The 11624-nt window shown below is 59.5% G+C and overlaps 1 protein-coding gene across 1 annotated transcript; it reads right to left on the bottom strand.

Moving 5' to 3' along the window:
* On the bottom strand, positions 725 to 10657 carry CST7 (cystatin F). The gene is made up of 4 exons (XM_005688093.3): positions 10561 to 10657; positions 3014 to 3186; positions 2115 to 2231; positions 725 to 1149 (listed from the first exon to the last, which is right to left on the bottom strand). The coding sequence occupies exons 1-4, from the start codon at positions 10628 to 10630 to the stop codon at positions 1072 to 1074; spliced, it is 438 nt and encodes a 145-aa protein (XP_005688150.1). The 5' UTR covers positions 10631 to 10657; the 3' UTR covers positions 725 to 1071.

Here is an 11624-nt window from a genome sequence, read left to right as displayed (position 1 = left end):
TGTTCCTCAGAGCCTGGTCCGTCTGCAGCCCGGGGTGGGGGTGGGGAGGGGGCCTGGAGCTGGATCCCAGTCTCCACGGCTGATGGTCAGGGGCGGAGGCCTGGCGGGGAGGCTGGGGAACACTCAGGGTGGGCTGGCTGGCTGGAGTTTGGTTTCGGTCAGTGTGACACCTGAGTGTTCCTTCTTGGTGGTACCTCTGTGCGTCTTAGAATCCTGGGTCCTTAACTTGACGTTTTCCCGGTGACACTGAATGAGATGGAGGCGCAGCTTGCCGCTGTCAGACTCATTCGCTCTGAGAGCAGAGCTGCTGTGTTTCAAAAAGCATGCAGACCGGGTGGCAGTGCGGGCCTTGAGGTTCCTGCTGGCTGACACCCTCCCCCTGCAGTTCGTGACACCGTCATGGGCACGGGGGACTCGGTTGGGGGTGCCCTGGGGCCGCTCCCCCAACACCTCTCCGTTCTGATGTCCCGTGAGGCCTGTGGGGCAGCATTGGGTGGCCCCATGGTTGTCAGGAGAAACCTGGCCTTGTGCTCCAGTGCGTGTTGGTGCGTGAAGATAGAGGGGAGTTCAGAGCCTGTGTGCTGCGTCAGGCGTGGTGGCCCCACGGGGGTGTTCCGAGGCGCTGGTCCCGGGGTTCCTGCCGTGCCCCTCCGTACGGCGGGCCCTCCCATCACTGAGCTGCCTTTCAAGTTCTCCCCTCAGTGGGGCAAGCACCAGGCAGAGCTTTGAGGGGGTCAGTTCTTTATTCAGGTTTCTTCCTAAGTGTTCACCTTGGAGGTCGTTACTGAGCTGGTCGGGTCCCTGCCCAGTGCTGGGATGATTATTCAGCCTGAAGGACGGCCCTCTGGGCTTTCCTCGAGGGCCTGGGACCTCGGGGCAGTCGGGTGGGAGGGCCCTTGGGGTTGAGAACCTGTGTAACTCGCACCAGAGGACTTGCCCCATCTGTGCAGACTGGCTTCCCATCCCAGCAACGACGTGGCTATCTGTGGGCTCCTGGCGCCACCGTTCTGTTCCTGGCAGATGCCGTTCCCGAGGACTGGTGACAGCAGGGACAGAGCTGGGAGGCGGCGGTCAGTGACAGTGGAGGACGGACACCTCGGTAGTCTGCAGCCAGGGGATGACCCAGACTTCAGAGTAGCAGCTGAGGGTCTGAAAGGAGGGGTGGCCTGAGGGTTCCCTTCCCGGAGGCTGCCCACCCCACCAGGGTACCCCCACCTGCTGCAGAAGTGGGTTTCCAGTGCCACTGCCTTGGGGGGGGGGTTATGTACACACACGTGTGCTTATGTGCATGTGTTCACGTGTGCACATCTGCGTGTGCACCCACACATAGGCCTGTGTGTTTTCTTTACTGAAGAATTCTCTTCCTGCCCAGACTTTATTTTGAAAAACTTCAAATCTATAGGAAAGTTGCAGGTGTAATTCAAGAATACACACTTGGGCTTCCCTGGCAGTCGATTGGTTAAGAGTCCACTGCCAGCGTGGGGGCACGAATTTGATCCCTCTTCCGTGAAGACCCCACATGCTGTGGGGCAACCAAGCCCATGAATCACAACTACTGAGCTTGCGCTTCGCAGCGAGAGAAGCCTCCGCAGTGAGAAGCCCCTGCACCACGACTAGCAAGTAGGCCACTTCCAGCAACAAAGACCAAGCACAGCCAAAAAGAAGAAAACAGCACATCCTCCACACCTCTGTTTTTAGATTACCAGGTTTTGCTGCTGGCAACCCACTCAAGTACTCTTGCCTGGAGAATCCCATGGACAGAGGAGCCTGGCAGGCTTCAGTCTGTGCGGTCACAAAGAATCGGACATGACTGAGCGACTAACCCTAAGTTCTGCCGCCTCTGCTCTCCCTCAGTGTGTATATATAGTTTCTGAATTAGGTCAAAGGTGTTTCTGCTCCGCCCACACCTCCATGCCTTCAGTGTGTGCTCCTGGACACGTGCTTCTGGGAGCGAGGAGGGCTGGGTGTTTGGGAAGTCCCAGGGGGCCGCCTCCCACCCTCTGGTGTCGGGGTGGGATCTGGAGCCTCACGGGGAGAGAAGTGCTGAGGGTGACTTCGAGGCTGTGGAGGCGGTTGAGGAGTGTGAGGGCGGGGAGGCGAGACCCTCCTCTTACCCACTGCAGGGTGCGGTTGGTCTGGAAGCCGCAGTCATCCAGGTTTGCGTGCCCGGTCTTCCTGCAGGTGGTTCTGCCGATGTCCACATCCAGCATGAACTTCAGGCCTTTCACTATCTGAGGGGACAGAGGGTGGGCCTGGGACACTGGGTCCAGGACATGGTGAGAGAGGGAGTGAGCTGGGGGCCACCTCCCTCCCTCCAGGCTTCGGCCCAGGTTCCTGCAGGCAGTGGGGAGGGAAGACCCTGATCCCCCTGTCTGGGCCCCTAGAGCCCTGATGCAGCTTTCACCCGCGCAGACCGACCTCCACGATCCAGACAGCACCCTGCTCTCAGAGTTGGCAATCGCCAGAGAGAGAGAACACAGTCACCTGCCAATCCTGTGCCCAGGGGGTGACTGTGAGTGTGTGTCAGCATGCCAGGTGTGTTGGGCAGCCTGCGTCCTCGGATCAGTGGATGTGAAGCTTGTGACCGGCTGCCCTGGGCCCCTGCTTTTAGGGGGTGAGTGACTGGGTCCTGTACCCTCGACCTGTGTGCTCAGGAGCCAGGCCTGACTACCCCATGGGGTCCCTGTGTGGGGAACATCAGGCCTCCCATACGGGGTCGCTGAGAAGCATGGGGACCTCCCAGGATGTGACGTGGGGACGGGGCACAGTGGGGGCAGCGTGGCCAGAGGTGCTTTGGGGCTGTGGCGGAGCCACCCTCAGGCAGCCCTGAAGGTGGGTAGCAGTGCAGCTTGTGGCCCCGCTCCAGGGACTGCACTGTCCACCCTGGGGAAGCCTGGTCTGCTGAGAGATGGTGCCAGCCTTGGAGCCTGACGCTGGTGGCCCCAGGCTGGTTCTGGGAGGTCAGATCTGGTCAGACCTGGCCGCCCTGCGCTGTTGCGAGCCCAGACCTCACCTGGACAAGGGCTCTGCTGATGCGGGACTCCCGGAACAAGAAGGCGTCATTGCTGCAGTTGTTGAAGCTCTCGGCGCTGTGTCGGGCCGCCCTGAGGACATCTGGGTTGTTGGTCTTGATGGTCTTGGGAAATCCTGGTTTCACATCTGACTTAAGGATCTGGGAGCAAAAGTCTGGATGAGAAACAGAACCAGATGAGAACTTTGCTGAGGGATGGGGGCTTGGCCCAAGGATCATGCCTCCCACCTCTGCTCCCAGTGTGGCCCCCACTCGTCCACCTCCCCATCTGCCGACCTTGCCTGTCCCCCCTGCCCCTGGCTGTGTACCCTCCCGGCCCATCTACCCCGCACCTCCTGGTGCATGTCCTGTGTGTCTCCGTGGCTGTCCTGTCCCCAGCGAAGGGCCAGTGTGGTGGGGAGCAGAGAGATGGGTAAGAAGTCCCGTCCCTGCCTGCCTGGCCCCTTTCAGAAGCCAGGTCGTCTCTGACGGTCACAGGAACCTGGACAGCCCGCAAGAGCCTCTGTCAGAATGAGCCCTGGTGTGCAGAGAAGTCGCCCCTGGTCTCTGAGGCTGCCCTCTGGCTCCGACCCCTCTGCTTGTCTCCAGCAAGTGGCCGAGGGGGAGGTGCCTGGAGGCCGTCCATCACTCCCGGGACTCTGGACTGAAACCACCAGGCTGCCAGGTCCCCAGGGCACCCGTGTGCTAGCCACCAGGTCCCCGGGGCACCTGTGTGCTAGCTGCCAGGTCCCCGGGGCATTTGTGTGCTAGCTGCCAGGTTTCCAGGGCACCTGTGTGCTAGCCGCCAGGTCCCCGGGGCACCCGTGTGCTAGCTGCCAGGTTTCCAGGTCACCCATGTGCCGCTCCTCTGGAAGTTCAGGAAGCAGGTGGATGGCAGAAATTGTAGTTGGTGGTTCAGGGCTGACTTTTTCAAGCCAACATTTCTCAGTTTTGCTGCAGTGGTCACAGACTACTTGTGCATTAAAATCAAAATTGTGGGGGAGGGAGAACGGGCGGAGGGTTTGGGCAGTAGATTACTTCTCTTTACTAGGAATTCCCCCGATTTTCCTGAAGTCATCTTGTGCCCGAGGTGACCCGGCGTGGACCCATCCCCCGGTGCCTGCTCAGCTGTGGTCTTCCTCTGAGTTGTGTGGAGTGTGGGGTCCTCGTATCATGCATGGCCCGAGTCCAGGCTCAGCTGCGTTCTGGCCAGTGTGGATGGTCTGTTGGCCTGTGCTGCCTGGAGGGTTACTCTGCCTCCCTTGGGGAGCACCTTGTGGAGGATTCAGTGGGGCTGGGGTCAACACAAGGTGGGCAGGCCGGAGCCACAGACGTGTGGACGAGCTTCCAGGCGTAGAATGTGGAGAGGGGTCAGCGCTGCCTGGGTCCCTCCTCACGGGGGACTTGCTGGGACTGCAGACTTGGGGTGCTGGGTGTGGGCCCCACTATCAGAGGATGCACAGCTCCCTGGTTGTGAAGAAATCTTGACTCCTGGGAGGGAAACCATGCTGTGAGGTCAGCAGCGTGTGGGGGCTTCATTCCTCAGGGGCTGGACTGGGGGACAGAGACCCCCAGTCATAAGGCTCACGGGCCGAGAGGACCTTCAACTTGAGCTGGGGGTGGGTGGGGGTTAGGCCCAGTTGGCTGGTTGGGCTGGGGCCCAGGCGCCTGGCAGCATGGCCTGTGTGGGTCTGTGTGCCCAGGAGCCTGGGCTGGGGTCAGTCAGAGATGCTGGAACCTTTCCTGGGACCAGCCTGTCCATGGGTCCTAGCAGAGGTTGGGACATGGCAGACACCCAGCTCAGCTCGGCAGGGTGGTATTGCTGGGGTGTCAGTGATCCTGTGGCTTAGATTGAGGCTCCCAGAGGAGGCTAGTTCCACCGTCGGTTGAGGTCTTCATGAAGCCCTCCTTAGAACTGGGCGTCTGACGTGGCAGCAGGCACAGGAGACCCCAACCAGAAGTGACAACAAGGCCGGCCAGGCCGGCCGCATCAGCCCAGCTGAGGGGTTTCCTCTCCGTGTGGGTGGAGCATGGAGGGGGTGCTGGCCATGGGCAGAGAAGGTGTGGGCCCCATCTGGGTCTCTGTAGGGCCCCTGACCCTATGTGTGACCCGCTGGCGCCTGTGACAGCCTCTTTGTCAGGGGGACTGGCACTGGCTGCCCGAGCGGGACCCCTTCTGGCAGGTGGGCCCAGCTGGGTCCCTGGTCGAGAGGGAGCTCTGGATGCCTCTGTGAGGCCCGCTCAGCTAGGGGCCTGCTCCACTCTGGTGAGAATCTCCCAGCACGGAATGCTGTCACTGGTCCCCCACAAAACTGTCCCCAGCGTCTCTGAGACTCTCCTTTGCAGTGACCCGGCCCTCATGTGATGTCCCACAGACGCCGGCCATGGCTGAGGTCTCTGGACATGGCAGCTGTGTTGGTTGGCCGTCTGGGCCCTGAGCCCGTGGCTCTGACTCCGGTGCTGGAGGGCTCCTGGCCTGCTGTTGACGCCGGGAAGTCGTGTGGTTTTCTTTTGGGAGAACAGCTTGATTGCTCATCAGCATAGTCCATAAACAGCAGGAGCACCTGGTGGGCAGGAGCCCAGTCTCCCGTGTGTTTGTAGGCCTATACCCATGGCTGTCGATTTCCCCTTTGTGCAAATTACATACAGTGCCTTTTCTGATTATAGGCTTGCCTATCTGGTAGGAAACTTGAAAAATATAGAAAAGTATAACAAAAACATTAGCGCTCACTCAGTGTTGCAAAGATAATCAACTGTCACCTGTTTTTTAAATAAAACGTATTAAATGTCATTTCAGTTGAACTTAACATGATTGTATTAATAATAACGAAGTGAAACTAGGCGAGGCCGGACCTATGAACGTCCCTCCCAAGCATGTGACGTCAGCTCCTAAGTGATTTCGGTAAAATTACAGAGGTTATGAGAATCATTGAACTTGGTTTATTTTTAACTACATTTCCTAAAATACAGGCTTCAGTTCACTGAGGCTTTGTCAGCAGAGCTGTCGAAGCAAACGATAGAACCTCATTTTTAGTTTGAAAAAGTTAAAAAGTCAAACCTATTTTCAGAATGATTCTTCAAGACATCAACAGGGAAAAGCTGGGGACAGAATAAGCCCAAGGTTGGGGTGGGGGGTCTTCTTCGAGAAGATCGGCAGCCGGGTGGGTGCCAGGGTCCCAGTCAGGTAGCCAGCCCCCCACCCCCGCCGAGGGGGTCCTGGGGGCTGTCTTCCTCGCACCTCCACCCCATCTACAGGGAGTAACAGGCCTCCAAGGGGTGCAGGGGGGTTTAACTCCAGGTTCTAAAGCTGCACTCTTTCTCTCAAGAAGTATTTCCGGAGGGGTGCTGGGAGTGATGCCAGGGGCTAGGGGGGCACACAGTCCAGAAGGTGGGGGACAGTGATGGTGACAGTGACCTGGCAGAAAGGGCTTCATGAGGGAGCCAGGTGGGGACCAGTTAGAGGGCCGAGAGGTGCGTGGGGGGTGGAGGGTGGTAAAGGAGAGCAGAGAGAGCCCTGAGCTGCAGGCTGGGTGTGGGGCCCGGAGCGGGACTGTGACTCACCCTGGTGGCAGGTGGTGGCCTGTTGACATGGGCTGAGAGGACCACCAGGAGGTGAGGTTGTGAGGAGGAACAAATGCTCTGCCTCCCACACCCAGGGGCAGCTAGGAGGGAAGTGAGGTCTCCGGATGAGGTGCGGCAGTGAGGGCTGCAGCCCTGAGGGGCACAGGGGAGATGGAGGTGGGCAGACTCCTGAGGGGGGTGGGCTGAGTCAGGAAGGAGAGAGGAGGCTCCCTCACGCCTCCTGGGAGAGAAAGAGCTCTTCAGCTGGTCTGGAAGAAATAACTCAGGTGGCAGGAGATTCGACAAAGAAGACATGGAGGGCCCAGGGACTTGGGGAGGTTAGGGGGACGGCGGCAGGTGGCGGGCACCAAGTGGGGGGTCTGGCTGCCCCCGGGGACACAGTTGTCATGACACCCGGATGAGACCCTGGGCAGGAGCACAAAGGCCTGTAGATAGGAGGACGGCAGAGGCCCAGCCTTCCCGCGGCCAGAGCAGACGCCCCTGGTGGAGACAGGGTGTCGTCTCAGACCAGGGTAACAGGTCATGGGCAGGAACCTGTGGAGGGCTGGCTCTTAGCAGACCCTGCCCGCTCGCCCTGACACCACCAAGGCTGCTCCCACTGACCCCCGGGTGGCTCAGACCAGGCCGCCCCCGTGGACTCCCTGGCCACTCCCTTCTGTGAAGTTACCCCAGGCCTCTTTAGCCCCGGATTCAAGGGAATCAAGGACTCTCCTCTCCTGGTGATCACAGTGGGAAGCAAAGTGTCAAGAACTGTTCTGGTGTTTCTGGCTGAAAAGTTAACTTTCCATCAGAATCCCAAGTGACGACTCCTCCAGCTCCTGCCCTCCCTGCTGGACAACCCCTTCTTCAGAACCAACACTGGCCCCCTGCCTGTGCCCTCGATGGCCAGGCCCTGTGCTTGCCCTCATGGGGTGGGGCACTCTGCTCCCACCAGGAGTGTGTGGGCACTTCACAGGCATCTAGGGATCAGGGCAGGTCCACTGCTGACCAGGTGGGCCGGAGCTCAGGGGATGCTGCCCCCAGCCCCGTGGGTGGCAGCAACAGTTAACTGTTCCCATGCAGGTTACAGAGGACGGGGTCTGCCCTCGAATCACCCCCAAACGTTCAGAAAGCATCCCGGGAGAGGACAGCAACTTTCTGACAAGGACCAGCTATAAAATGAATCAGTAGCAAATGTTTTATGTAAACAAATGTCCCTTAACTTGCTTTTCTAAAAAATGAAGACACGTGGGAGGCACTGAAGCCTGGGATGCTGGCCGGGGTCCAGGCACTGAAACTGGGGAGGGGGCTGGGCCTGGCCTTGCAGTCTCTCCCAGTGGGTGGATGAGCAGCCCTGCGGGGAGGGGAGTTTCCTGGTGTGGAAGGGCAAGGGGGCTCCTGGGCGGCCCGAGGCTCCCCACCCCTTCCTGTTTCAGGAATGTTCTAGGTGTGCCTGGGAGGCGAGGGGAACCTGAGAAGAGAACCAGGGTGCCCAGGAGTGGAACACTGACGTCTCTGCTGAAGGCCCACCCCCCACCCCGTGTCCCTGGGGGTTTCCTCCCAGTGGTTGCTTCCCTGCCAGCTTCATGGGGCCCTTGTTGTGGGCAGAGCCTGGAGCTCAAACCGGGGGAAGGGGTCATGCCCAGGAACTGGGGTGCTGGTGTCCATGGTCTGCCTGGAGGTTCACCCCAAGCCATGCCCCCTCGTGATATCACATCTCAGTGAGCCAATGGTTGCCCTTAGTTCTGTGGGGCCACACCCACCAGCCATACTCTGGGGGCTCTGAGGGATGAGTCTCCCTTCGTTTAGGGGATGCATGTATCCCCCGGCACAGATAGGATGCTAGTTAGTCCCAGCCTTAACCCAGCGGGACCCGCCCAGAGTGAATCCCAGCTCTGTCTCTCAAAGGCTGTGTGGTCTTGGGGAAATTGCTTGACCTCTCTGAGCCTCTCTTGATGGCACCTACCCCTGAGGGTTGTGGTGAAAGTACAGGAGACCGTCCGCAGGAAGGTCTTGTTGCTAACGGGTTGTGTAATAGTGTCTCGACTGTCAAATATCAGATATGCAAAATGGCTGCAGTAGGGGTAAACGGTGTCCCAGCTGGAAAAAAGAAATCTCAGAATGCAGAGGGTGGGCCAGGGCCCCCATGCCGAGATGTGGCATCCCCCCAACCCCAGATGCAGCCTAGCATGGGCCTCCCTTGTGGAGGGTGGTCTCCAGGTGTGCCCGGGTCCTGTCGCTGGTGACTAATGGGCTGGACCCCAGGCCCTGCCCAGGTGGCCTGTGGTGGGAAGCTGGGCCCCTGGGAGCCTGACTAGGGGGGCTTCCCAGGAGAGATGAGAGTCAGCTTGAGAGACAAGGGCTTTCTGTTCTCAACCGAAGGTAGAACAGCTGAAGAAATTGGCACAGCGGTTTCCCAGATTCTAAAGGGCTCAGGTCAGCGCAGTTCGGTGCCAGGGGTGGGAAGAAGTCAGGTGCCCAGGGCGTGACACTGGGGGCGCCTGTCCCCCTGCTGTGGAAGGCTCTGGAATCTGTTCTTGGAGGAGGGCTGTGGTGAGGGCAGACTCGGGGCCGGGGCTGAACTGTCTCTGCTGGACCACCAGCCAGAGGCCTCCAAGCCTCTTACTGGGCCTGGACTCTGTCACAGCAGAGAGAATCTGTGTGGCATGGGGGTTGTGGCCAGCAGAGGCTCAGGACCTGGGGTTTGGGTGGGCGACTGCCTAGTGCCCCAGACCCAGGGGGACTACCTTCCTTGGGCCACAGCAGCCAGGCTCCTCCTGGGCCTCAGGCGGTGCGGTGATTTGCCCATTTTGTGGATGGCGAGACTGAGGCTCAGAGAGGCTCGAGCTTCCAAGGCCTCTGCATGTGAGTTGGACCCTGAGCCCTCCTTCATCTTGGGCTGTAGGGTTGTGAGCAGAGCTGACAGGGGAGGGCCCGGCCAGCCAGAGGGTGGGGGCGTGGCAGGGACAGGCCTCTCCTGTGGGGTTGGAGATGGCTGGGTCCAGGGCCAAACCCCGGCAGAGGACAGGCAGTCCCACCAAGGGAAGAGGCCCGTGCCCAGCGCCTCTGGGCCAGGATTCCCCTCGCCATCCCCTTGTTGGGGGAGGAAGGGAGGCAGCCGAAGCAGCTTAGGGCAGGGGAGGGCAGGAACGCCCATCCCAGTGCGGTGGAGATGTGGGCCCCTCACTCAGGCTTTCCCTTCGGACGGGCACTCGGGGGTCCCAGGCGGACAGACGGCGCAGATGAGATGCCCCGTGGGGTTCACAGTGTGAGCTAAGACCGCAGCCCGGGGGAGGGGACTGAGACGGGGTGTCTGGTCCCTGTGATCCCCGAGATGGGCCAGAGCCCGAGGTAGTGTCGCCCACTCCCGAGGCTATGACCACTCCAGGGACTGAGAGGATCAGACTGTCTCCTTGTCACCTGCCTGGGCATCTCCACCTGGTCACCTGTGGCCATGCTTTAGCCCCCTTTGAAGACAGAGGAAGGCTGAGACCAGTTGCTGCCTGGGCACTGCCCCCACCCCTCACACTGCCGCTGGTCATTTCAACTCTGGCCAACAGCTTCCTCATGCACATGGGGGCAGGTGCTCAGGGGCTGTGTGACTGGGCAAGTCACCTACCCTCTCTCGGCCTCATTTCCTGGCAGCTCCCCTCGCCTTCCCCTAGTGGTGGCCTGGCTGGAAGAATAAAGGTTCCCCCAGGGAAGTCACAGGCCCCCAGTGGAGGCCAGAAGGATGCGCTCTCAGAAATGGCCTGACCCTGCGAGCTCTCCCCACGGAGGGGCCCTGGGTGGGGGCCTCCTCTGGGCACTCACAGACACCAGGAATGGCGGGGAACAGAAGACAGTTCACTGGCCCCCAGAGCACCCAGTGTCCCCAAAGCCTGCTCCCCACAAAGGCAGCCTCTGTGAGGTCCCCTGGAACGTGCCGTGGTGACAGCGTGTGAGCAGCAAGCTCATGGCACCCAGGCAGTGGGGAGATCCCCTCTTACCTGGTGAAGGCTTCCCCAAGACACCCAGGACCAGGCCGCAGACGGCCAGCAGCGCCCCGGTGGCAGGCATGGCTGTGCTCAGACTGTGCTGGGCAGGGGCGCCTCCCCGAGGTGGTGGGGAAGCCCCGCCCAGTGACCCGCCTGTCTGGGGTGGGCTGGTGGTTTCTTGCTCTTCACCTCCACATCTCTCAGCTACAAACTCAACCACTTCCTTTGTAAGAATTTCCAAGCAACGATTATTTGCAGAGGAAGGAGGAAGAAGTGAGTGGCTAGCAAAACCTCTGCGATTTTCTGCCCTGGAAACACGTGGAAGAGATGTCCAGAGAAGCACCAACAGGGATTTCCAGAACAGATGCTTGGAGTTTCTCCTCCAAAGGCCCAGATTCTCGGGTCCGAGTGGCCCCCTGCAGGAGACCGTCCTCCTGGCATGAACAGGCCAGTCTCCCTGGGAAGAGATGTCCTGTGTATGCATGTGCACCCTGGGGAAGTGTGTGTGTACTGTTACATGTGTCCTGTGTTACATGTGTCTTGTGCATACATGTGCACCTCAGGGAAGTGTGTGTGTGTGTACTGTTACATGTGTCCTGTGTTACATGTGTCCTGTGTATGCATGTGCACCCTGGGGAAGTGTGTGTGTGTGTACTGTTACATGTGTCCTGTGTTACATGTGTCCTGTGTATGCATGTGCACCCTGGGGAAGTGTGTGTGTGTGTACTGTTACATGTGTCCTGTGTTACATGTGTCTTGTGTATGCATGTGCACCCCAGGGAAGTGTGTGTGTGTGTGTCCTGTGTTACATGTGTCCTGTGTATGCATGTGCACTCCAGGGAAGTGTGTGTGTGTGTATGTGTCCTGTGCTACATGTGTCCTGTGTATGCATGTGCACCCTGGGGAAGTGTGTGTGTGTGTGTGTACTGTTACATGTGTCCTGTGTATGCATGTGCACCCCAGGGGAAGTGTGTGTGTGTTGTTAATGTGTCCTGTTGCATGCACCAATGTGTGTGGTCCTGTCCTGTGTATGCATGTGCACCCTGGGGAAGTGTGTGTGTGTTAAATGTATGCAT

This window comes from Capra hircus, chromosome 13 (assembly GCF_001704415.2).
Source record: "Capra hircus breed San Clemente chromosome 13, ASM170441v1, whole genome shotgun sequence".
Classification (NCBI taxonomy): Eukaryota; Metazoa; Chordata; class Mammalia; order Artiodactyla; family Bovidae; genus Capra; species Capra hircus.
This window is presented reverse-complemented; position numbering and strand designations above follow the sequence as displayed.